Source organism: Hevea brasiliensis, chromosome 2, assembly GCF_030052815.1.
Source record: "Hevea brasiliensis isolate MT/VB/25A 57/8 chromosome 2, ASM3005281v1, whole genome shotgun sequence".
Taxonomy (NCBI): Eukaryota; Viridiplantae; Streptophyta; class Magnoliopsida; order Malpighiales; family Euphorbiaceae; genus Hevea; species Hevea brasiliensis.
In genome coordinates this window covers 110,610,760-110,636,855 of record NC_079494.1, presented here as the reverse complement: position 1 = coordinate 110,636,855, position 26,096 = coordinate 110,610,760, and the positions used below count along the sequence as shown (strand labels likewise).

The window sequence follows — 26,096 nt, the reverse complement described above, 5'->3', positions numbered from 1 at the left end:
GAGTTATTCCACTGCATGTATTACTAAATTCCACTACTGAATTGAAAATCCCTGTTGAATCTCAATTGAGTTATTGTATCTGAAAACTAGTTGGATTCTTTTCACTGGACATCCTTATTTTTACCTAAAATTTGCAATGAGGCTGTGAGGGAGGGGGGAGAGGGAAGATAATGGCCAATAGGGTGCTGCTGAAGAAGAGGTTATGATTGGCTTGGCTTGGTTTAACTGAGTTTCGGATTTCCAGGCTCTTTCCTACAGTTCGTAACTGCTAGGGCGTGGGTTGAAGTATGAAGTATGTTTCTGTTTTCAAAAAAAAAAGCAAAATATGAGAAAAATAAATGAATAAATTACTTAGTAATTAAAGTAAAATATTATAAATTAATTAATATAATTATCAAAATTCAAAAATTAATTGGCTAATAATTGAAATAAATTAAAAAAAAAAAACCACCATAGCCGCCGTTTCGAGTCTTTTGACCATTAAAACCACAGCCACTAAAGTTTTGTCATGTTCTTCTATTACAAAACCTCCTCCTGCGAAGCAACTTTCCTTCTGATTCATAACTTATTTCTATCTTTCCTTCTGGGAGCGTGGAGGATGGGGAGAAAACTCGTTAAATACTTTGTGGTACTCTCTTTCTCTAGATTTGCAGACATTTCCGTAACTCTTACCCCTTTTTTTTTTTTTTTCCAATTTCCATAACTACCTTAGGTGGGTATGAATCAGTTTTGAGTTTTGATCAGGTGGATGCGTTCACAGACTCCGCCTTCAAGGGGAACCCCGCAGCGGTGTGCTTACTTGAGGAAGAGAAAGATGAAAATTGGTTGCAAGGTGTGGCAACTGAGTTCAAATTATCCGAGACCTGCTATTTGACTCCCATCGCTGACTCCGGTACTGTTAATTCAAATCCCAAGTTCCGTCTCAGGTGGTTTACTCCTGTTGCTGAGGTATCTTGATTTCCTCTTTTCACAAACTATATTTAGATCAATTGGATGGATTTGGCTTACTTGCAGTTGCTTTTATCTTCTTGAGGAGATCTACTGGTTTGGTTTTGGGTTTTGGCAGCTAGCTAAACTGATGGGTGTACTATGCTATTGCTGACCACTCCAATAATATTCATTGTGCTCTCCTCTATAATTGATGTGTTCTGTTTCTAAATTTCGAAATACCAATTCATTTTTGGCAGGTTGAGCTTTGTGGTCATGCAACTCTAGCGGCTTCACACGCCCTCTTTTCTAATGGTTTGGTAAATTCTAACATAATTGAGTTTGTCACACTATCTGGCATCCTAACTGCTAAGAAGGTTCCTGATGGCGAAGCAAAAGATTGCTTTCTCGTTGAGTTGAATTTCCCTGCTCTCCCAATTACAGAATTCAACTCTATTGATCTTGCACCAATTTCTAAAGCCCTGAATGGTGCTTCAATAATTGATATAAAGAGTTATGCAGATGACCTCTTTGTAATACCTCTCGTCCATTTCCTCTTAGATATCTTGCATCTCATTTCATATTATCATGAACGGGGTTAACCATCATGTTATTATGTTTCATCATCTGGGATAGAATTCTGGATATGGTAGCCTTTGCTTGTAGAGAGTATTTGTGGCATGTATGAGGAGTTCTTTTGTATATGTAACTTAATGAAGCTCCACATTCTCGTAGGTTGTGCTGCCGTCTGCAAAAGCTGTTACAGAATTACAGCCACAGTTTGATGAGATGCTAAAATGTCCTGGAAAGGGGGGGATACTTGTTTCTGGGGTTGCTCCATCAGATTCTGCATTTGACTTTTATAGTCGATACTTCTGTCCCAAATTTGGGATCAATGAGGTATATATGTTGGCATTTGTTATTGGTTATTGCATGTAATGGTTTCCTTACTCCTAAATCCAAATGCTAATTGATTTGTTACATGCCTTCCGCTACAAAGTACAATGTAAAGATTTTCGCTAATTCAGTTAAGTAATTCTAAGAAATTCTTGAAATTAACTATCTTTTGCCTAAGTCTGATTAGTATCAAGTCCTGCAAATTGAATGGAATATGATAAACTAAATTAAGACTGCTCCTTTCTACCTGGCTAGTTATCTGTCAGTAACTCCTTGTGCCACTGTTAATTACTGAATCACTGTTGGTCTAGGCATTGTGACAAGGCTAATGTCAATAAGGAAATTAATAAATGAAATTGAATCAACAAACTTTTTCTTATGTTACATGTTTTAATGCTTCAGGATCCTGTTACTGGGAGTGCGCATTGTGCTTTAGCCCCCTATTGGAGCAAGAAGCTGGGCAACTGCGATTTTATGGCCTATCAGGTACTTACTCTCCACCCTCCCTCCTCCATGCCTCTACCATTTCCCATTTTCTCTCGATTACACATGCACGCATTATAGATTCATGAAAGTTTCCAAACACACTCAGAGACATGGAATGCAGTTCTAGTACATAAAACTCATGTTGTTTACTTTGGTCAGGCATCACCTAGAGGTGGAATATTAAACATTCATCTGGATGAGCCGAATCAGAGAGTGCTGCTGCGAGGGAAAGCTGTTACTGTGATGGAAGGTTCTCTTTTAGTTTAGATTTTGGTGGTATTTCCACTGGGCATATATTACTAAATTGAAATAATGGCAACCATTGAATTGAAGATTCCCTTTCCAATCTCAATTCTGAAAACTTGTTTTGTTGCCTTTCCCTAGAAGTTCATTTTTTTCTCCTGAATTCTGCATTTGGAACCCTTGAATGCAATGACCAGCTCGTATCAGCTTCTTTGCTAGTTTTATTGAACTCTTTGGTAGAGACTAGCAGATGGAAGGGATAATTTTTTTTTTTTTGACATGAGTATCAAAATTGAAGGAATCTTAAAGGTTTTGTTTAGAATAAATTATTTATAAAAAAAGAATTTAAATAAATTATTACACTGACTTTTATTTCTTAAAAAATAAATTTTTTTATGCTATGTTTAGATACTAAAATTTAAAATAAAGGATTTTGATTTAATTTAATATAAATTATTAATAAATTGTGAATTTCAAATAAAATTATTTTAAATTTACGTTCAAATGAGATGTTTATTATGTTTATGAATTTAATATATATTTATAATTCTAATTAATTGAATAAAATATATATTTTTATTAAATTAAAATTTTTTGTTTTAAATCATTCGCACCAGAATAAATTTAATTTATAGGTATAAAAATAAAAAGAAAATTATGATAAACCTTAAGAATAGTAACTGAGGGGAAATTATAAAAAAAGAAATATCATTATTTTATTTCAAATTATTGACAGGCATTTTTCCAAAAAATTAAAAAAAACAAAAATCCAAAAGAAAGATATGAGGATGTTCTGTTTATCTGTTTTATACGATTTTATCTCTGCGACTTGTCTTTTTCTCGCCTACAGTTATCTGTACCCAAATTCATCTCTTTTTCGGTGGGTAGAAAATGGAAAAAACGTTCGTCAGATACTTTTTGGTACTTTCTCTAAACACATTCATATTTACAACTGCTTCTGTGTTGGTATGAATCGGCTATGAGTTTTGAGCAGGTGGACGCGTTTGCCGACTCGGCTTTCAAGGGAAATCCTGGAGTGGTATGTATGTTAGAGGACGAGAGAGATGAGAAATGGATGCAAGCTGTGGCCGCCGAGTTCAACATCCCCACTACCGGATTCTTGACTGTAGTCACCCAGTCCGATGATGTTTCTTCAAATCCCAGGTTCCCTCTCAGGTGGTTCACTCCTGTGGCTGAGGTACACTAATTTCCCCTTCCCTTTTGAGTCATTTTAAATTAGGAAAATACCCAATCCCATCCTTTTGCAGGTCAAGCTTTGTGGTCATGTAACATTGGCGGCTTCACATGCTCTGTTTAGTAATGGGTTGGTGAATTCCAGCATAATTGAGTTTGAGACGCTTTCTGGGATTCTAACAGCTAAGAAGACTCCTGATATCTTTACTGCTGCTCAATATGGTGAAGCAGAAGAGAGCTTTGTTATTGAATTAAATTTCCCGACTGTCCCATTAGCAGAATTCAGTTCTGCTGATGTTGCCTTTGTTTCTAGAGCTCTGAATGGCGCTACCATAATTGATATCAAGAGGACTACTGCTGCAGATGACCTCTTTGTAATAATATCTCTCAAGTCTTATCCTCTTACCTTATCCCCTCCTTTATATCTGTATGTTTTGAAGTTTTCTATGGCAAAAGGTTGTCATATTATTGTAGGTTGTGCTGCCATCTGGTAAAGCTGTTGAAGAATTGCAGCCACGTTTTGATGAGGTTCTAAAATGTCCCGGAAGGGGGATTATTGTTTCTGGAGTTGCTCCACCAGAGTCTGGTTTTGATTTTTATAGTCGTTTCTTCTGCCCGAAATTCAGAGTCAATGAGGTAACATATATAGTTATTTTTTGGCATCAGTTATTTCAATGCCTTCCATTAAAATGGAAAGGTTTTCCTAACTCAATGAAACACTCAAACAAGTTCCTGACACAAAGCACTAACTTTGTCTTGTCGCCAAGTTCTCAAGAATATTTGGAAGACTTGACAAAGATAAATATGGTTCGTTATGTGGTGACAAAGACATTACGTGTTTGCACTCTTCAGGATCCTGTTTGTGGGAGTGCACATTGTGCCTTAGCACCCTATTGGAGTAAAAAGCTGGGGAAGTGTGATTTTATGGCATATGTGGTACTCTCTCTCTCTCTCTCTCTCTCTCTCTCTAACACACACACACACACACACAGATTGAATAGTTTTTGAAAATAATGTATTACTTCCATTGTATAATTTGATCAGGCATCACGTAGAAGTGGAAAATTGAGCATTCATTTGGATGTGCAGAATGATAGAGTGCTGCTGCGAGGGAAAGCTGTTAATGTCATGGAAGGCTCTCTTCTAGTTTAGATGAGAGAGTTACCTCAATTTGCATCATGCGTGTTTGACTAAATTAAATAAATGGCAATAACTGAATTGAACATTCTCTAACTATTTTTTTGTTTTCTTTTAGAAATCCGGTTTGAGTTTATAGTCTGGATTCCTCAGTAAAAATTTTGCAATCCCTTTTATTGTCCAAATTTCATTAATCAGAAGAATCAAAGCTTTTATTAGCATATAGAACGCAGATGGCTGCATTAAATCTCTCATGCAGTTTCTTAGTTATCTTTAATTGACAATGAATCAGGAGTTTATTCTTTGTTTAAGAAAAAGATCACTTATCTGCATATAAAATCACTCTACACCTCTTGATTTCTCAAGTAATCTCTAATAGCCTCTGAGTCCTGATAGACTATTAAAAAAGGCATTCAAGCAGTTTGGAGGCTGCAATCTTAGGTGATTACAAAGACATTTCCAGTGGATCATGCTCCAGTTACTCCTCAGGTTTTTGCTTAATTTATCCCTACATATCATATAGAAAATTTCTTTATTGATCGAATTATTTGGATTAAACTAGATTGAAAATGAAAAAGAAATTGCGATTATTGCAGATCTGTGTTTTGAAAATGAACATGGTGTGTGAAATTTGTCAAAAGAAGGTTAAGAAACGCTTGCAAAAACTCCATGGCATGTTTTAAGTTGTGAGCTCCACAAGATTCACTTCAATCACAGATATTTCAATGAAGTTTGTCTTGGTGTATTTTTAAGCTTTGTTTTTATAAATTGGTAGGTAAGCACGCTATCAACATAGAAGCAAATGAGGGAAAAGTGACAATCTCAAGCCCAACATATCCGCGCATACCGGTAAATAATCAAGTGTTCGCCAAAGCAGGGAAAAATGCAGAACAGAACTCGTGGGAAAAAGATCCTCTTTTGAGCAACCATAGCAATGCTCAACCCAATGGATTCCATTATTTTCAAAGAGCTAAACATGAGCAATTGCAAGAAATGGCCAAGAATCCAAGACTGAAAACAGTTGGAGCTAACCCAATCTGGAAACATAAGGATGATTTACTAAGACAGTGATGAATCAAACCATGGTGATGACCACACCGTGAAGATCATTATGGTTCACATGCGTAAGCCCAACATGCTGAAAGGACCAGCACCTGCCAATGCTGGTGGTGTAGGAACAAGGAAGTGGCCTTGCAATAAAAAAGGCAACCCCTTTTTGTCGGCAAGATTTTGAACTCAATTGTGGCGGCAATAGATGGTTTTGAGGAGATGGCACAGAGGCCACTACCGCCATACAATTATATTCCTCCTTGTCCCACGTCACCACCCATTTATCAACCATAACCAAGTTTGCTGACTAAGATAAGGATCCAATAATTTAGACTGAACTAAACATAAGAGCTAATTTTCAGGTTCTGGTACTGCTAGTATAATTACATAAATTTTCCAAAATAAAAAATTAATGAAAAGCCCAATTAGCTCGTTACCTATCCGAAATTGGAACTTAAGGTGAAGTTAGCACAGGTGGTCCGTTTGAGCAGAACGGAGGAGCTAAATCCTAACATCTTCGACTCCAAATCAAACTGCAGTAAATTATCCTCCATCTGATGCCCACCGATCACTATAGACGTCCTCGCATTGATTCCACCATCCACAAATCCCAGGCACCACGCGTCCAGGCCGTCCCTCTCAATCCTCACCATCGAATTCGATCCAAATATCCTCCAAAACACATCTTCGCTTTCCATCACCAGATCAACCGTCGGGACACCCGGTCCCACAAGCGTGTTAATAATGTCACTCGCTTGATAGCATACATCAAAAGGTTTGATTGCACTCGTTACCGTCAGGTTCAACCCGGCGGATTCATTTACAAATGCCTTGACAAAAGCCTGGTAAATAGAACTTTCTAAAGTGGTATATGAAGTGTCGGTGCTGAGCTTCGTTCCTCCAAACCCGTTCTCATCGATGGCCAGCTGCGAGATGTTGACTTCAACGGCTTTTCCGTTGACTTTAATGCTGGTCAAATTTATGTAATACTCATCGGACGGTTGTTGGTTGTAGGATATTACTGTGCTCCCCACCGGATTCAAAATTAGTCCGGTGTAAACAAGCGACTTCGACAGATCAACCCCTGGCAAAAACATGTAGGGCCCTCTCGTTCCAAAAAACGCCACGCCGGCTTCTGAAGTTGAGCCTGACAGACACAGCGCAAAATAGCGAGGAGAAGAGAAGGCGTTGCTAATCTGCGCTGGGAGCGAATGGTTGGACCTGCCAAGTGCGGCAAGTCCAGTAACCTCCTTAGCGAGTCCATTAAGGAGAAAGGTCCTCGAACAAGAGAAGATAAATTCGGGTATGAGACCCATTTGACCGGGAGCAGACGCATCAGTAGTAGGCAATGCGAGCGAGTCGATGAGTGCGGTGGCGACAGTGGCCTGGCGAGTGACAGGGTTCTCGGGATAAATAGAGCAGCTGTCGTTGGAGCAGGCGGGACCCGGAGGGTCGTAACAGTTGGCGCATGAGAAGGTGTGGAAGGAATTGCAGAGAGGAGAATCGCAGGGGATGTGTTGGTAAGTGGTGGAGTTGTAGTCTTTGAAGCAGTCGACCCAGGTGAAGGATGCGCCAAGGTCAAGGTGTAATTTGGTGGGTTGAAGAGGAGTTTTTAAATAAACAGTCACAGTGTAAAGAAGGCTATCGGGATCTTTGTGGATGGGTGCTATAAGTGCTGTTTGGGCAAGAAGTGGACAGAGGATACCGGGAAAACAGAAGAGGAAGAAAAAGAAGAAGAAGAATTCGGGTGACATTGTGTCTCTGTTCTTGTCAATGTATAATGTTGGATAAGAGAGAGGGGGATGGAAATAATTAAGGCTAGTACAGAGAGTTACGAAGTGATGAATTAGTCAGCCAGCAGAGTAGACAACATATACCAAGAACTTCGGCCATTATTTCAGTGTTACCGGAACTATTAACTGGATCCGATGTTTTTGTATTATTTTTTATAATTATATGAATTTTATTTTTTATATTACAAAAAAATTATTTTTTTATAAGAAGAAGATATTATTTTTTAATATTTTTAATATATTATTAAATAAACTCAATTTATTATGAGTTAACTTAAGATATAGGTAAAATTTAATATATTTATATTTTAAATTTATAATAAATATTAGAAATAAACTCATTATTTTCTATATTAAAATCTTCCTAAATACATTATTGTCTAATGTAATTTATTATAAACTTATATTTAAGTAAGATTTGTATATTTTATAAATATATTTAATAAATATATCACACAATCTATTATGTGTGGATACTTTCACCTGTGCTCATGAAACCATACCCCATGATAAATTTTTTTGGTAATGGGTCCATCACTTTATCTTTATTTATAAAAAAAATAAATAAAATTTAGTTTTCTTCCATTGTTTATTAAATTAAAAGATTCATAATGAATTTTGATTTCCTTTTTATTAAATTAAAAACTTTTAGATAGTGAAGTTGAAATTAGCACACGTGGTCCCTTGGAACAGAAGTGAGGAGCTAAATCCCAATCTATTTGACTCCAGATCAAACTGCAGCAGATTATCCTCCATCAGATGCCCACCAATCACGATCGACGTTCTTGGATTTGCCCCACCATCCACAAAACCCAAGCACCACACATCCTCACCTTTGTGTGCCACCCTTACCATGGAATTGGATCCAAACATCCTCCAATACACTTCTTCACTTTGCATCACAAGATCAACGGTCGGCACTTCCGGTCCCACACGGGTGCTCACAATCTCCTTTGCGGAGAAACAGAAACTGAATGGCTTGACAGCGTTAGTTAGGGTGAGGTTCATAGCGGAGGATTCTTTAACGAATGCCTCGGTGAATGCCTTGTAAATGGAGGTCTGCAGTGTCGTATAAGGAACAACGGTGCTGATCTTTGTCCCACCAAAACCAGTCTCGCTGTCAATGGCCAGGAGTGTCTGATTTAAGACCACCACCTTCCCGTTGACTTTTATGGAAGTCAACCCGACGAAGTACTCATCGGATGGGTGATTTGCGTATGTTATGACGGTGCCGCCGACTGGGTTCAAAATCAGGGGAGTGTAAATCAGCGATTTTCCAACCTCGATTCCGGGCAAGAAATTATATGGTCCACTGGTACCAATAAAAGCCACGCCAAGAAACTTTCGCGAACCAGACAAGCAAAGCGCAAAATAGTTGGGAGCAGAAAAAACAGTTCTAACTTGCCCCTGGAGCGAGATATTCGACCTTCCCATTGCCACCGTGCCCGAGACCCCTGCAGCCAGGCCCTGAAGAAGAGCAGTACGTGCGCAGGAGAAGATATAGTTTTTGACGTGAGCTATTGGACCCTGAGTTGATCCATCGGTGGTGGGCACGGCGAGGGAATCTATTAGTGCAGCTTCTAAGTTGACCTTACGAGTCACAGAATTCTCCGGGAAGAACTCGCAGGTGTCGTTGGCGCACGCTGGGCCAGGTGGCTCGTAGCAGTTGCCACAAGCGAGGGAGTGGAAGGAATCGCAGAGAGGGGTACCGCAGGGGATGTGCTGGTAAGTGGTAGAGTTGTAGTTTCGGTAGCAGTCCACCCAGGTGAAGGAAGCACCAAGATCGAGAAGTAATTTGGTGGGCTGGAGAGGGGTCTTTAGGTACACTGTGGTGGTGTATTGGCTGGTGGTATGATCTTTTTGAATAGGTAGAAGAAACGCTGCATGGAGAGGAAGAACTAAAGAGGAAATGAAGGAGAGGAAAAAGAGAAGCGAATAAAGAGACATTTTTGAGTTTGATCTTCAGAGTGTAGAATGTAGATGCATGAGTGTTTATACAGTATATATATATAAGCCGAAGTTGGGGTAGTGGAGATTCAAAAAAAATGTGGTTTTGAGTATATATGGGTAAGCTTTCATGCAGGGGAGTGAAGATATGCTGCGTTTCATATTCAACAATAATCTGTGAGCCGGCTTGTATCTTCATTTGGGTGGGGGCATTGCTCTATATTTATATATGGCATATGCTTGCCCTGTCCTCAATAGATAATCTAAAAATCTCACCTTCAGTCGTCACTACCGATATCTTCCTCTTTTGAAAGGAATGATCAAATCGGGTTCCATGGAATTAAATCGAATAGTTGGAGATGTACTGTGCAAACCCAGTTCGTCCATTTACAGGGCAGGCCTTTGGGTTTTGAATGAATGCAAGTGTTTTCCCGTGTACAGTATATAGGTTGAACAAAAATCTGTCTCAAATCGCAAAATACAAATATATGATCAGGTCTTTTGAATGGGAACGTCAGGTGTCAGGCCATGGCTATGGATGGATATGTTGAGATGCTTTGATGTGAACAGAGAGAAAACTTGCCGCCATAGCTAATGTACTTTTCTTCTCATTTTATCCATACAACACATTTTGGCTTGACATTCCGATCATGCTTAATTTATTAATTATTGATTAATAATTTTTCTATTGGATTAAATAATTGATTTGTTTGACTATTGATTCCAGGCTATCACCTTTGAATACGCCATCTTCCAGAGTCATCAGGCCCTCAAACCAAAACAAGTTGATAGCCACAAAATCTTTTTTATTTATATACACACAGTATCTTTAAGAAAAGAAAATATTGTAGCATAGACTGGATGACATATTTTTAAAATTTTTTTTAATATGATCTTTTTTTTTATAAAAATATAATATATGTACACACAAATTAATAATATATTATTACATATTTAATACGGAAATGCTAAAAGCAGATCTGTTTTGACTTTTTGTACATTATTAACGGATTAACATGATCATTTGGTCAAAAAGCCAAAATCAAGTTGCCGTGCTTGAAGCTGCCTTTTTTTTTTTTTTTTTTTACAATTGTTTATTTTATACTATTTACGTGAATAGATGAGGCAGGCTAATATAAATAGATGAGGATTCAGCCATTTCATACATCTCTAATCACATAACAATGGCCTCCTCTGCTCAATACTTTCTATTATCTTCTCTCCTCTTCTTCTTCTTCCTTTTCTTCTCCCCTTCTTTTGCTCAACAATCTTTCCGCCCCAAGGCCCTCGTCGTTCCAGTCTCAAAAGATGCTTCCACTCGCCAATATGTTACCCAAATAGAACAGAGGACCCCTCTGGTGCCCATTAACCTTGTTGTTCACCTTGGTGGCAAATTCCTCTGGGTTGATTGCGACCAAGGTTATGTCTCTTCCACCTACCGCCCTGCCAGGTGTGGTTCCGCCTTATGCTCACTGGGTGGAGCCAATGGCTGCGGTGACTGTTTCTCAGGGCCTAGGCCAGGCTGCAACAACAACACTTGTGGTGTTTCGCCTGACAACCCTGTGACACGAACTGCCACTGGTGGTGAACTCGCTACAGATGTTGTTTCTGTCAATTCCACCAATGGGTCGAACCCTGGTCAAGCAGTAACTGTGCCACGGTTCTTATTCTCTTGTGCTCCCACCTCTTTACTAGAGGGTCTTGCTAGTGGTGTTGTAGGCATGGCTGGACTTGGCAGGACTAGAGCCGCACTTCCTTCTCAATTTGCCTCCGCCTTTAGCTTCCACAGAAAATTTGCCATTTGCTTAGCATCTAATGGAGTAATATTCTTTGGTGATGGTCCCTATAACTTCCTTCCTAATGTGCAATATACATCTCAATCACTCACCTTCACACCTCTCTTCATCAACCCAGTAAGCACAGCCGCAGCTTCCACCCAAGGCGAGCCCTCAGCTGAATATTTCATTGGGGTAACATCTATTAAGATCGACGACAAAACTGTCCCCTTGAACTCCACCCTACTGACCATTGACAGCGAGGGCAATGGCGGCACAAAAATAAGCACAGTAAACCCATACACTGTCTTAGAGTCTTCCATTTTCAAGGCAGTCACTGAGACATTTATCAGTGAGGCTGCAGCAAGGAACATCACCACTGTGGATTCTGTGGCACCATTTGATGTTTGCTTTAGCACAGAGAACGTGCTTAGCACACGTTTGGGGTATGGTGTGCCAACCATTTCTCTGGTGTTGCAGAATGAGAACGTGACTTGGAGTATCTTCGGTGCGAATTCAGTAGTGCAAGTTAGCGATGATGTGCTGTGCCTTGGGTTGGTTAATGGTGGATCAAATCCAAGAACTTCAATCGTTATTGGTGGGTATCAGCTGGAGAACAATCTGTTGCAATTCGATTTGGCTACTTCAAGGCTCGGGTTTAGCTCTCTGCTCTTTGGCAGGCAGACCACTTGCTCCAACTTCAACTTCACTTCCATTGCTTAGATTTCAAGAATCTTCAGTAAATCATCTGTGTTGTATCTTTTTTTTTTTTTCCAATTTTTAATTTTCCTGAAGAAATAAGGGGGCATGACTGATGTTATCAATAATCTCCCCCAAATTGATTAAGCTAAGATAATTAATATTATTACATTGGGTGAACCGACCAAATCTAGTACTTATTTTTCGTCTATTGTTGTTGGCTTTAACAAATAACAAAATCAATCAAAAAGCAACGAAAATTGAATTTTAATTAGGACAGTAGTTTTCTGCTGTACGCCAGCACACTGATTGCCTTAATTTGAATGGGCGGCTAATGACCATAAAATGAAAGGTCAAAGATCGTAATCAGTCCCCTTGAAAATTCCTAATTAGCCCTTTAACAATTACATATAATTACTTATATTTGCAAGTATATGACATGTATCAAATGCCAAGCTATCTTGCCCATATAATCAGTACGATTATTGAAATTGTCTTTAATGTATTAATTATAGTTATAATTATAATTATGATCTTATAGTAAACTATAAATAACCTTATATCTACTATTAAAATAAAACATAATTATAATTTTTATTAAATTAATTTATATAATTATATAATTTACTCGATGCAGATTGAATATAATTTCAATTAAATTATTAATAAAGTTCAATTTCTATAATAATAATATTTATTTTTTATTTTATTTTTTGAATAATAAAAAAAAACCGTGTAAACACGGATGCCAAACAATTATGTCAAAATTCAAGGGGGTATTAAGTAAAATTGGCGAAGTCTGTATACGTCGCCGTTTAGATAAACTCGCGACCCCTTTTAGAGCGGGCCTCAGCCCTAACTCGTGACCTCGTGCAGACTTCACTTCAAAGGTTCCGTCCTCTCCCGCTTTCTTTGGTCAGCCTTCATTGTGCTTCTTCAAACCCTAGATTTTGCCTTCCTCTCCAACAATGAAGCTTGTCAGGTCTGTTCTTGCTTTTTGTTTTTGCTTATAAATCCATCATGCTTGCTTTCGCGTTAACGATGATCTAATTATATCATCCGATTTTGAATGTTTCCATTTTCAGGTTTTTAATGAAGTTGAACAACGAGACCGTGTCAATTGAGCTTAAGAATGGAACTGTTGTTCACGGCACCATTACAGGTTTCTTGCACTCTCACAACATTTGTACTTTTTTTTTTTGCCTGGGGTTTTTGTTAAACCCTAATTAGTAGTTATGGTAGTTTAAAGTACACCACTAAGTGTTATTAGTTAGAATTTTCCAGTAATTATTTATGTTTTGCATTCAAATGATTCAATTTTCGTTTGAAAGTATCTGTGCTTTGGGTAATACAAGCTCGTTAATCTGTGGAAAGTTTCTTCTGTGTAGATGCACCCATTAGAAGTGTTTTTACTTTGTAGGTTGGAAACTAGTATAAGTATGGCTAGAGGCAAAGAGGCAATTTGAGTATTGAATCTAGATTTGATCCTGTAGATTAATTTTCTTGACATCGGTTATTTGGGCCACATAATTGAAACTGAATATAACATTCCTAGAAGTTGGTATGGATGATTTTCAAATGGGTAAATTACTATAGAGTCCCTTTATTTTGCTATTATTAACACTTTCGTCCCTCTATTTTGGAAAACAGATTAAAAAGTCTTTCAGTTTTGTTTTCATCAAACACTTTTATCTCTTTGTCCATTTTTCTCAACTTTTACAGATAATCAAGTTTGAAAATAGCTTAATACCTCATTACATCTGCCTCCTCTGATCCTCACTCCTCCATGTCTACCTCTTGAACCCCAAACCTAGCCCCCTGTTTCTATCATCTTCCTTTACAACTCTTTTAGTGTCAATTCAACAAAATCAAGCATCCATGATGATTGCTATAAACTTTTTAGGGTTCCACTTTAAAACCCTAGTGGAACCCTTTTAAGCGATAGTGTTTAGTTGAATGCTCTTTAAAGACAGCAATCTAAATCTCAAATATCTCCAAGTACCTGCAGAGGAGCAAACCATACACCTAGGAATCACTGTGTTGGTATTGGAAGAATGAAGAATCAATGAAGAAAAGCAGCCTTGTGACTTTTGCACAACACAACATCCTTTCCGCACTTTTTATCAAACTGCTCATGTGTCGTCATCCATTAACTCAAGCTTCTAATAGCTACTGACCAAAGCACTACCCGCAAGTGCATCCAACTCCAGCCTAAGTTTAATGCCAACCCATGATTTTTTTTTTTCACCTCATAAACCTCTATAATCTCACAAAGCACCTTAATTAACATGGAAATGTAACCTTATCTGGCACCAAATTTAGCCTTCACATTTTTTTTTTATAAAATTCAAGTTCATTTCTTGCAAGCCCATTGGAAATAAAAAATTGCATTGTGTTTATGTGTAAAAAATTATGATTATAATCTGCATCGCTATTAAAGAGCGAAAGGGCTTGGTTCTTTTGGTTGCATTTAGCATACATGTTGATGAGGCTGGTGTTGCGTGAGGGAGAGGATTCCTGTAATAACCAGTTGGGCATGAAGTTGTTGACCTTTCTTGATCCTTTGTTGAGGATACATTGTTTGAGAGCACAGGTGGTGAGACTGTAAGGTGGCTTGTGAGTGATGACTGATGAGGTAGAGAAGTAAAAGGTACAAGGTGTCTTTTTGATGAGCTAACAGAGATGAGAGAGAGGAAACAAGGAAGAAAGGGGGAAGAGGATCCGGGTTATTATAGGAATAAAATAACTCATCTCGCACTTGAATTGTTTGACTGGTGGAATATGCTGGAATATACTGAGGACAATGGACGGAGGGATGCAAGTGTTTGATTCAAGCATAACTGAGGGACGTTTTAATTTATTTTCTAAAATAAAGGGATTAAAGTGTTAATAATGGTAAAATACAAGAACTAATTTGTAATTTACCCTTTCAAGATTTAAATTAACTCCTTATCCTAGGTAAATACTAAATAGGCACCATTTCTCCCACCCATGAAACTTCATCAGTCATTATCCTGTGATAGGGTAAAGTCTTTGGTAATTGTTATATGGATAATGCATATATCATTCATTGATGAAGATGAAAATTGATAGATTATTTCTAAGTTGTTACTATGTATTTAATAGTGGATTTACTTCTAAGATATTCCTATATATTTATATTTACTCCTTTTTTATATATTTAGTAAGTTTTGCAAGGGTGCTTGTGCTAAAAGATGAAGATGTACAATTTGGTCTTTTCAGTAGTTTCAGATTATTTTTTGATGTGTCTTCTGCAGATGGTTAAATACACACGCGCGCATGCACACACACACACTTTCTTTTGCTACCTTAATTGTTCTAGGTTCTTCTGGACTAACATCAAATGAACCAAGGTTAAATTAAGGTAGCATGAGATACAGTTTGCTTCAATGGCAGACCATAGGAAAAAATGTCTACTTTGATCCACATGGATTGTACAGAAGACTGTCAATGGAGGGGTTTAGGATCTAATAAATTGTTCTCAAGATAGATAATTAGAAGACTAGTATGTCATAACCATTATGTAGATATACAGAACTTTGTCTAATGGATAATAGATGTCAGTCTTAATTCTAGTAAGACTTTCCCTTGAAATTTTCTCTTTTTCTGAAACTACCTTTATTACATATTCTTGTAAAAGTTATTAGATCCATCAGTTGAGATCAATGTGTATTATATTATCCTTGATAATTGTTTCCTGTCTATTGATGTGGGGATGCTGGCTTTTTGCCTCAATTGTTCATCAGTGAAATATTAATTAATTCCTCTAGTTATATATTTTCCTAATGTTTTGTTCCACTTTCCGGTTATCTGAAATGTGATAATAACTAAGCTTTAGTTTTTCCTTAACATTAACATGACGGCTTATGGCTTTGTTTTCTAAAATCTTTCGATAAGTATTCATTTTAAGTCCATTGCCTTGGTATTAAATTTTGCTCAACAACCTGATTTAATCTCCTAGTGGAAGTTTTGGCTGAGTTGAGTGCAATCCTGACAATTATTGTCAAATTTTCCTCCTTTCTATTTTTCTTGCACATGTTCTGTCAAGAACAAGCAATATCTATGTTGTTTGATAGAATACATTTTTCTATTTTCGCTGTTTGATATGAAAGTTTTGAGGTAGAGAAAATTTTTCGGATAACTTTGATATTTTGTTCAATCAAATAGTGAATAATACTTGTTGCTAGATATATGCTCAAATGGGTGAAGAAACATTTATTTATAACTGGTTAATTTGCTGATTATAGGCGTGGATATTAGCATGAATACTCACTTGAAGACTGTGAAACTAACATTGAAGGGGAAAAATCCAGTAACTTTAGATCATCTCAGTGTGAGGGGTAACAATATCCGATATTATATTCTTCCTGACAGCTTGAATCTTGAGACTTTGTTGGTTGAAGAGACACCAAGGGTCAAACCTAAGAAGCCAACTGCTGGTATGGATATCTGCTCTCGAGCTTCAACTTGATCTTTATTGATGTTTCTTTCTGCACAATCTCCCAATCCCCCCTCCCTCTCTTCCTTCAAACCTGAAACTCTGTATATTGTGGAATACTGATGGATTTAATGCTTCTTTGGAATGCAGGGAGGCCTTTGGGGCGTGGTCGGGGCCGTGGACGCGGTCGTGGACGTGGTCGAGGCCGCTAGTTGGGTTGCACTCATTCTAATTTTTGTGGCGTCTAGTTATGTAAACACCTATGTTGTAAGGAGAATTTGTTGGTGAAGTCCGGAGCATGAAGAGAATGTTATTGCTATTATTTTTACCCGGTGTGCCGTAGGCTAACTTGCGGATTCTGAGATATCTCATGATGTGATTGCACTGAGTGATTAGATGATCTTCCAATCCTAAATGGACAAATTTCAAACTGCTAGCATAATCAGCCTGAAATTTTAATTTGGTTAGATGATTTTGATTGAGTTCTTTGATTTGAGCTTCAATTTCAAAGCAATTGCATATGTGAACTGAAATGGGTGTCCCTATACAAATAAGGATGGTATCTGCAAAGTATCGGTTTAGTTGAACTTATGGATAATCTCAATGTGAAAAATCATTTTAAATTCTGTTAAACTATATCATAAATTATTTATTCAATTATTATTATTACAATATAATTTGAATACGTTTAATTTTATGTACTATAATTAATGGTTGAAACAAATGCAAAACATTTTTATAAATGAATGTTAATAATTTTAAAAGCATTTAAATTTTATTTATTTAAAATATAATATTAAAAATTTATAAATAGTATTATATAAAATTTATTTTATATATAATAAATTATTTATGTCAATAAATTTGTATGATAAATATTTAAATGTTGATTTAAATTCAAATGAATGTTATTTACTGAATTTAAATTTATAGGAACTCATCTCTAATCTAACTATATTATGTTATACGATTGCAGTCCCTACAAAACCAAACCCAAACCCAAACCCAAGAATGGCTTTGAAACAGCAGAATAACATGCACCCGATGGAACTCTCTAGTCTCTCCTTCATCAACAGCTTTAAAAACGAACCAAAATATTTCTGATCTTCTTGTCCACAGCGTCGGATAATCTGCTCTTTGGAGGCCGGCACTATCGCGTCCAGGAAATAACTTGCCATTGGCGGGTGACGGTATCCCTAGCCCATACAAATTCGCTGCCCACCTGCCATTGACTCTGTAAGCGTTCTTGCATCAAAAGCTAGAAAAAGAAGAACAGGCGGCGTACGGAGCGGCTAAGCAGAGGAAGAAGATGGGGACGAAGCCAAGCAAACAAGCAATGGTCGTTTTTGGGGCTCTAGCATTTGGATGGCTCGCGATTGAAACGGCTTTCAAGCCTTTTCTGGACAAGGCTCGTGCGGCCATGGGCAAGTCTGACCCCGACCGCGATCCCGACGATGTGAAGGATGAGTCTGCTAGTAAAGACTCGTTCAATGCTGATGCTGATGCTGTCGCCCCCGACGGGAAACCAACAGTTATGTGATGGTGATGGTGATTGGTGGGATAAATTTTATCGACCATCCTGAATTTATTTATCTGTAATGCTACAGTGTCTCAATTTAAAAAAATATAACATAAAATTTTATTAATTTTTATATTTTACATAATAAAATTTAAAAATTTAAAAAATTTTATTTTAGTATAATATTATTACCATGGAAGTTAAAAAATCATTGCTAAAATTTACCCGTGATTGATAAGTGATGAGCATTAGGTGGTAGATTTAAATAAAGAGCTGTACTAATTAGTAGCTTATGGGTATAAAACTTGTATACTGAATGGGGACTATGGTTTGGTTTGTATGAATTTGGAACTTTATCAATTACTATCATATTTCGCCTACTTCATTTCATTTTTTCTCTACTGCAAATTTGTATTACATTTTGGAGCATTTCCATTCAAACAAAAAAAAAGAAATCCTCAAGTTGTTTGTTCTTTGATTTTGGTTTCCAACTGAGCGTAGGCTTCGTAGTGGTCAAGAAAGGAGTTAAAATAGAGATTAGAGCAGGAAGTCACATTTGACAAATGGATTGAGTTAATTTATTGTCTGGGTAGGTCGAGGGTCGCAGGTGCAACCAATCCACTATTTAAAAATTTGAGCTTTGATGTTACGCTGACGACATGTTGCTCAAGTCAACTGGCCCAATTGCAGGCAACCGCAACCCCCATGGCAATTGGTATGGTAAATTTTAGGTGTGATGTCTCCCCATTATTTAAACATTCATTTCCCCTTATTAGGTCACCTAAAGCTTTCTCCAAATCCGATCACCTGCCCTTTGTTTAATCTTGATTTGCATCATGGGGAGACACCATTTTCAATTTCCAGCTCATTTCATAGACTTGTTCTCACGTCCCTTTCTCCAATCACTAGCCTATTATGATAGCCATGGTATTCTCATGATTTGAGACCACATGGCAAAACCTTTGACCCATTACACTAAAATTGATGGGTGCCTGCTGCTCACATCACGTGTGTACTGTATGTAATGTCTCTGGGTTTGCCTCAGAACTTATCCAAGTAGTTTTCTTGGTGAGAAGGCAACTTTACATATTGACGATTTCAAGGGCCATAGATTTAAAAAAAAAAAAAAAAATTACGGAAGGTTGTATCAGTAATCAAATCATCCTTGAAGATCCCTTGATTTGGCTGATTTCTCTACTTGTCCAACACTCTGAAAACTATAATTGAACTTCGCAGCTGGCATTCTTATCTTTGCTGCTTTGCAATTAGCCATTACAACCATCAATATATATCTTTATGTCTTCAGCTGATTGATCTTTTGGATCAACATAAAATCTATATTTTATAACTTTTTAAAAAAAAAATTGATTGATATATACATATAAAATATGCTTGTAAAAATATCTGTTTTTGAAGAATACACACCATTTAATTTGCAACAGGCATTTTTGTGGACGTAGTTAGCACGTACAAATCTATTAAAAGATTTATATTGGATCGCTTATATGTTGACAATAATATGTATTTAATTATTGAGTTATTAATTTTATAAATTGAAAAATACTAATATGTTCATCGGATTTCATGTTAATATTTTTTTTTAAAAGATAATTAGGATATGCAATGACGTGGCGGGATTTGCTGGATTAATTGAAAATCACTAAAATCAGGGTGAACGTGAAGCTGCAGAAATCCCAAAATCCTGTCGTTTTTGGACAGCTCCAAAAGGATTAAAACAGACACCCTTAAAGAAACCGCTAAATACTTTCAGAAAGTGACCTATAAGCAGCTATAACTCGATCGTTATTTTCCTACTCCTTCAAAAATCTCCGCTTTTGCTATTTGAATCCATTTTTGCTCTCTCTGTTTTCGTTTTGTCTGGCCTGATGATTGTTAATCTTCGAGGTGCGTCAACTCCTTCCTCTCTCTCTCTCTCTCTCTCTCTCTCTCTCTCTTTGTAATCGATGGTACTGGTTTTTATTTTTTGGGTATTGATTATTTCGCTAAGAAAGAATGTTCCCTTGTTGAATCTAGCTCTGATTTACTGTTTGTCGTTTTGATTGGGTAAATGTGAATATATGAGTTTTGAATTCTCAACTCTTTGATCCATTTGGAATGACCGCTTGGTATCTGAGTTTCGGAACTTGGGTTGATCCTGCGGATCAAGCCCATTACATGCCATGTTTTTGTGTTATGGCTTGTACTTCGCATTACATGCCTTTGTGTTTGTGTTTTCATAGTTTGAGGAAGTAAAAAGAATTGCAACATTTTCCCAAATTCAGAAAGATATACTTATGAATTTTATCCCTTTTTGGCGCTGTCTGGACTTTGGAATTTGTCCTTTTCAACCCCAGGCGCGTGAGTTTGTTGTCTTTCTAAACTCGTAGTTGTGTCATGAGAAATGGCTGAAATCATTTGCTATTGTAGTTGAACCGGTGGGGTTCATTCGGGGTTTTCGGCTCAACTCGGTAGAGATTTAGGTCCCAACTTGTCGAAGCTGGCTACAGGTCCTTCATTTCATGTTCTGCTTATGGATATATGTCTTCCTGCCATTTCAAATCTTCCTCTTTCAATTTTGTTTTCTTTCTTTGAAGCTTTCTATTGTCAATGCAGTCCCTTGGATTTGAATCAATGGCTTTGAAGTTTTAGTGCTATCCTTGACATAGCTAAGTAGAGCCAAGCAAAGTCGCAGCATATTCTTAAATAGAATTTTCTTAATATTAATTTTAGCATTGAAAAGGTACAGGAGAGCTCTTTATACTGAACTTACCTTGTCTAGTGTCTACCTTAAAGAATGGGAACCAAATTGATCCCTTCAGTGATTGGAAATACCTATGATGGTTGTTGTGGTTCATTGTGCATGTGTGTTTTCAATGTTGGGGTTGATAAGAAAATTTTTCCATGAAAAAGCATAGTTGAAATGAGCCTTGATATGTTTGTTTGTTTTGCATTTTGGGATGAGGACTTGTCTTGTGGTGCCTATTTGTTAATTTGCTGAACAAGAACCAATGGCATTTTGAAGTGCCTCTGCAAATAGTTCAAGTTAAATTCAAAGAAAGCTGCATCAGAGTCCAAAAAAAAAAATGATATCTGATTCACAAGACAAGTTTTATTTATTAATTTATGAACTCTCTTATACAACTGTCTTTATATGCATACACTAATTGTTGGTTATATAATGAATCAGGGGTCTATGGCTATGTCAGTTGCGTCAGCTGAGGGTATGGCATCATTAAGCAGTGATATCTTCTATGACATATTGAGGCGTCTTGATGGCCCAACATTGGCAAGTGCAGCATGTGCTTGTGCTGCATTTTGCTCCATTTCAAGAGAAGAAAAGTTATGGGAAAATGTTTGTTCTTCTATGTGGCCTTCAACAAATATGGAGGATGTCAAAACTCTAATAACATCAATTGGTGGATTCAGAAAGTTCTATGCAGACTGTTTTCCCCTTATTGTTAACAAGGGAGCTATCGAGTACCAATGGAATGACTATCTAGAGTATGCTGAAGAATGGACTGAGGCTGAATACTATGGTGACATAGATGAAATTGAGAGTATTTCACCATCAGATTTTGTCTCTATTGTTGATATCAGGTACAAAGATAAAACAATCTGTTCAAAGGTCCTGTGGGGCATTCCTAATGCCGATGGATTCAATGGTTGGTTTTACAACTGCCCATTTCGGATTGATCTTCTTACATATGCAGCCAGGGCTGACGACAATGAAGGTGAAGTCTTGCTTTCAGTTTCAGATGGTCTGCCGCCAATTTTATCCATGGAGAAAGAAAGAAAGGATGGAAAGCTCTGGAGGGAGCTTCGTGATGGACTTCGACTTAGTTGGATTGTTGTAAATAAAAAAATTAAGCAAGCTGCTAATCTTGCTAGCTGGAGTCCTCTTGGTGGGCAAAGGCATTGGCCAACAGACAAGGATTTTGTAATACACTTTGGGTCTGTTCTTTCTGCAAAAGAGATTCTTCCATGTCAGGTAGTAGAATGCATCCTCATTATGAAGTTTAGAGTAATTCACACAGAAGGAGAGGGTGTCCAGACAACTCTGAAGTTAACAGAGCTGAGCATGCAGTTGGAAGACATGGAAGGCGCTCATGTCAATGGAAGAAACAGTTTGCTGATTCTCAAGGAAGCATTGAGCTGCTGTAGGAGCAAAAACTATAGTGAAGTTCTCGAGTCTTGTCACTTGTACTCAAAAGTGCAAAGTGAGTTAAAAGAGGAGAAGATGAGGAATGAAAGCAGGATAGATAGACTTTGTATCATAAGTGGGATTGCTGCTTTCCTCACATTATGGTACTACATTTTGTGAAATACAGATGCTGCTTTTATTTGAACACTAATTAACTGAAAATGCTCTAACAGACTAAGTATGTACCTATCTGATGTAAAATTCAATTTTGTCGTAGCTAATAAGAGTTACTGTTCTTTTTTCCCAAGATATCTGAGGACAAAATCTTCTTATTATACAGTAACTAACAATGACAGTTCTGGAAGCAGCACAGGTCATCTGGGCCTGTATCATCCTTGGTAAACTTCTAAGGTATGTTCTGCAATTTTATGTTGTTCTGTGTCTTGATAGATTTGTAATTTTATTTGTTTGTTCATCTGCTCAGTCCAGTGTGTTGCTTCTGAGAGAGGGCATTTGAAAAATTTTTGTTTTATCGCTTGTCACAAGGGTCTGGTGAATTATCTTATTGCTTTTTGGAACCAACCGTTAGCCTTATCTAGTTGATGCTTCTTGATGAGGAGTGAATATCTTTTGTTGTGGCATGGCACGATGTAAAATGTGAATTGCTTTTTCATACTGTCTTTGATATAGGCCTGGCTGCTGGTTCGGTCTAAGCAGATTCATCAGGACTTGACAGCAGGGTCCCCTGGTCCTGCTTGAGTCCGGTTCTGATAAAATCTAAAGGTTGATTTTTTCCCCCAATATTTTTAGAAGGGAAAAAACTGGTTTGACCTGGATCTGCTGGTTTCAGTCTGATTCAGGGCTGTCTGACTGGTTTTGAATCCAGATTAGATCAGTCCAGTTCTGGATCCAGATTAGACTGGTCTGATTCCAGGCTTACTTTGATGGATAAAAGAAGTGTTGACAGATTGTTCACTCTGCTTTCCGTGATAAGCTATTGCCCTTTTCCTCTCTGAAAAATCATATCGGAAAAGGTTGATTAATATTAGCTTTCCATGTAATAGTTTGCTAGGACTAGGGTAGATGCTCCTATAGATCATGAACTGAAACTCTTTTTTTGAGGGTTAGTGTAATAGAAATATATCAGAGAGAGGTGGACATGAACTACAAGGAACCCACTAAATTAAACATGAAAGTTATCTATTAAATTAAAAAAAAAAAAAAATTTATGATATGTTTTTTTGTAAAATCATTTACAAACACTAATTCATTAACAATGCATGCGTATAATAAATTTAATAATTAAAGTATTGTGATTTGGTTTGTTCAATTCAGAACTGCAAAATAATTACTAATCAAATGCTGTTATGTTTCAGGGAAAAGTCCATCCTATAACGTGACATCGGTGGGGTCGGGTCAGATGGAAAATTGCATAAGCTGGTAGTATCACGGCATCATCATTTTCCACTCTGGGCTGCCGAAGGAGCCAAATCCAGAAGACTAAAAGGAGTGAAAAGCAATCATGGCTCTCCTAAGAAATGGAAGCTTGGCCTTTCAGAGCGGGACCCGCACCACCTTTTGGAGTATCCAAATTGCTTGACAAAGGCCATAATTTCTCGTGGGTTTGTAATACTATATTTTAACTGAAAAATTATTATTAATTTTTTTTTTTTATAGGAGGTTGAAGAGTTGAACCTATTAATCGATCAAATAAAATCAGATTGAGCATTAAAAAAAATTAAATTAAATGGTTCGATTTAATTAATAATTATTTAAAAAATTAATTTTAATTCAATATAATTATTTAGACGTCAAAAATTTAATAATTAATAGAATTGATTGATTTTATTTTTTTTTTTTTTAAATAAAGAGGTTGATTTGAGTGGACTCAAACATGAAACTTGCTTGAGTCCAATAAACAATACAAATTCAATAATCAATGAAAACGATTTCAACAACGAAATTAATAACGAAATATGTAATGAGATGAAGATGTGGATCGAATACTGCATAGGACGTAGAATTCGAATAAGGTTACGTTACTACCTACTTATATACTTTTTTTTTTTTTGAGAAAAATTTAGTTTTCTATCAATAATAATAAAAACAACGAAAAAAAATATTTTTTTTAAAAAAAAAAATTTGCCTATCAATAATAATAAAAAATAAATTTTTTAATTCAAAGAATTAAAAAATTATTCGTTTCTTTTATGATTAAAAGTAAATCATTATAAAATATATTTTATATTTTATTTTATTTTTAATATGAAAGTATTTATTTTTTATAAAAATATGATTAGTTTTTATTATTGGAAATAAATATTTTTAAATAATTATTTAATTTTAATTATGAAAAAGTATGGTATAATTTTGATTATAGAAAAATTATTATTTTTAATAAAAAATTTATTGAAAAGCAAAACTGTGGATATATATATATAAATAATAAAAAATAAATTAAATTTTTTTTTTTAAATTTTAATTAAATTTTTAAAAATTGATATTTGCAAATATAAAATTTTATTTCTTTTAAATTATTTTGCAAATATCAAATTTATTTTTTTAAAATTACTTTAATTTTCTACAATAAATAAACAGGATAATAAATGAACTAAACTTCTTGCGAGTTATTCAATTATTAATTGGATAAAAATTTGACATTTTTTTTAATAAAAAAGCTAAGTTTGAACTTAATTTATAGGATTATTTAATAAACAATCATAAGTCAAATTTATTGATATTCGACTCATTAATATTTGTAAGCTCACTTATTTAAATAATTCGCAAGGTGATTGGTGAATAGTTTTATGAGTTAGCTCATTTAGTTAAAATTATTTAATTTTAAACCTATTATCTTAAGTCTAATAAAAATTACATAATTTTTATTTTCATAAATATAAACTTAGAACTTACTGTAACTGTAAAATAAATATAGTCACCAGTAAATCGTTGGAGACATAATTAGATAAAAGCTTAACTTAACTTTAGAAAATATGTTGATCTTTAATCTTTAACTTATTGATAAACTCGCTTTCGAAAACAAGTCAGACTTGATTTTAACTCAAATTTAAAAGAATTTTGATGAACCAAACTTAAACTCTAAACTCAACTTGATTCTACAAATAATCAGATCATTTGTTTTGTTCATAATGAAGTAATGAGCTAAAGAATTTTTTTTTCTTTTTTAAACTTGCTTGCGAGTGCTATTTAATATATAGAGTAAAAAATTAAAAATTAACTAATATAATTATTAAATTTAAAAACTAATAAATAAATAAATAATTTAAGAACTCCAAAGTAACTCACTGATTTATTTTTTTTAAATTAATATCTATAAAAATATAATTAATATAATTAAAAAATAATAATTCATATCATTATTGATATATTAATAAACTAATAAAAAATTATTTTTTAAAAATTATAATTTAAGATAAATAAAAAATAAATTTATTTTTTTAGCAAAAAAATAATAAATTTAATATCTATTTAACATTGAAATTAAAGAGTTAAAATTATTTAAATGAAAATATTATTAATATTGTGGTTGAAATTTATTAAATTTAATTTTAAATTATTTTTGAAATATTTTTTAATTAATATGTTAAAAAAATAAAATTTTCAACAAGGAATGGCTAGAAAATATTCCAAAAATTTGAAACTTTGATCAAGCGCGAGGACCGAGGGGAAGTGGTGCAATAGAAGTCCAAACGCGTCGTATAATTAGCGAAATCGATGGAAGGGCAATTTCGTCAGTGAAAATTGTCCACTGAGCTGACTGCTGACTGTGTTTTTGTCGGGCCTAGCTTAGGGCCAATTCCTTCAACCA

The 26,096-nt window shown here is 35.8% G+C and overlaps 8 protein-coding genes across 10 annotated transcripts; 6 read left to right on the top strand and 2 right to left on the bottom strand.

Annotated features, from left to right (window-relative positions):
• Positions 1–461: 461 nt before the first annotated feature.
• On the top strand, positions 462–2,771 carry LOC110665488 (uncharacterized). Its single transcript, XM_021825642.2, has 6 exons — positions 462–628; positions 745–948; positions 1,188–1,460; positions 1,663–1,827; positions 2,227–2,310; positions 2,470–2,771. Exons 1-6 carry the CDS (start codon positions 509–511, stop codon positions 2,575–2,577), a joined length of 954 nt encoding a protein of 317 aa, XP_021681334.2. The 5' UTR covers positions 462–508; the 3' UTR covers positions 2,578–2,771.
• Positions 2,772–3,097: 326 nt separating this feature from the next.
• LOC110665487 (uncharacterized) lies at positions 3,098–4,972 on the top strand. Of its 3 annotated transcripts, none has more exons than XM_021825640.2 (6): positions 3,098–3,474; positions 3,548–3,751; positions 3,822–4,121; positions 4,222–4,383; positions 4,515–4,683; positions 4,792–4,972. In XM_021825640.2, the coding sequence occupies exons 1-5, from the start codon at positions 3,445–3,447 to the stop codon at positions 4,647–4,649; spliced, it is 831 nt and encodes a 276-aa protein (XP_021681332.2). In that variant the 5' UTR covers positions 3,098–3,444; the 3' UTR covers positions 4,650–4,683; positions 4,792–4,972. The 3 variants fall into 3 exon arrangements, with proteins under 3 accessions (XP_021681332.2, XP_021681333.2, XP_021681331.2); XM_021825641.2 differs by having other exon boundaries at positions 3,100–3,474; positions 3,822–4,178; positions 4,600–4,683; XM_021825639.2 differs by having other exon boundaries at positions 3,110–3,474; positions 4,600–4,683.
• Positions 4,973–5,784: 812 nt separating this feature from the next.
• On the bottom strand, positions 5,785–7,838 carry LOC110665486 (probable aspartic proteinase GIP1). Its single transcript, XM_021825638.2, has one exon. The coding sequence runs from the start codon at positions 7,686–7,688 to the stop codon at positions 6,372–6,374; it is 1,317 nt and encodes a 438-aa protein (XP_021681330.2). The 5' UTR covers positions 7,689–7,838; the 3' UTR covers positions 5,785–6,371.
• A 498-nt stretch (positions 7,839–8,336) lies between these two features.
• LOC110665581 (probable aspartic proteinase GIP1) lies at positions 8,337–10,098 on the bottom strand. The gene has a single exon (XM_021825780.2). The coding sequence runs from the start codon at positions 9,672–9,674 to the stop codon at positions 8,376–8,378; it is 1,299 nt and encodes a 432-aa protein (XP_021681472.2). The 5' UTR covers positions 9,675–10,098; the 3' UTR covers positions 8,337–8,375.
• A 734-nt stretch (positions 10,099–10,832) lies between these two features.
• Positions 10,833–12,348, top strand: LOC110665485 (probable aspartic proteinase GIP2). Its single transcript, XM_021825636.2, has one exon. It carries the CDS (start codon positions 10,859–10,861, stop codon positions 12,170–12,172), a length of 1,314 nt encoding a protein of 437 aa, XP_021681328.2. The 5' UTR covers positions 10,833–10,858; the 3' UTR covers positions 12,173–12,348.
• Positions 12,349–12,975: 627 nt separating this feature from the next.
• On the top strand, positions 12,976–17,079 carry LOC110665484 (small nuclear ribonucleoprotein SmD1a). Its single transcript, XM_021825635.2, has 4 exons — positions 12,976–13,130; positions 13,234–13,310; positions 16,417–16,608; positions 16,758–17,079. Exons 1-4 carry the CDS (start codon positions 13,117–13,119, stop codon positions 16,817–16,819), a joined length of 345 nt encoding a protein of 114 aa, XP_021681327.1. The 5' UTR covers positions 12,976–13,116; the 3' UTR covers positions 16,820–17,079.
• Positions 17,080–17,545: 466 nt separating this feature from the next.
• LOC110665580 (outer envelope membrane protein 7-like) lies at positions 17,546–18,298 on the top strand. The gene has a single exon (XM_021825779.2). It carries the CDS (start codon positions 17,917–17,919, stop codon positions 18,145–18,147), a length of 231 nt encoding a protein of 76 aa, XP_021681471.1. The 5' UTR covers positions 17,546–17,916; the 3' UTR covers positions 18,148–18,298.
• A 1,505-nt stretch (positions 18,299–19,803) lies between these two features.
• LOC110665483 (F-box protein At2g27310) lies at positions 19,804–22,576 on the top strand. The gene is made up of 2 exons (XM_021825634.2): positions 19,804–20,031; positions 21,314–22,576. The coding sequence occupies exon 2, from the start codon at positions 21,320–21,322 to the stop codon at positions 22,445–22,447; it is 1,128 nt and encodes a 375-aa protein (XP_021681326.2). The 5' UTR covers positions 19,804–20,031; positions 21,314–21,319; the 3' UTR covers positions 22,448–22,576.
• Positions 22,577–26,096: the final 3,520 nt, after the last annotated feature.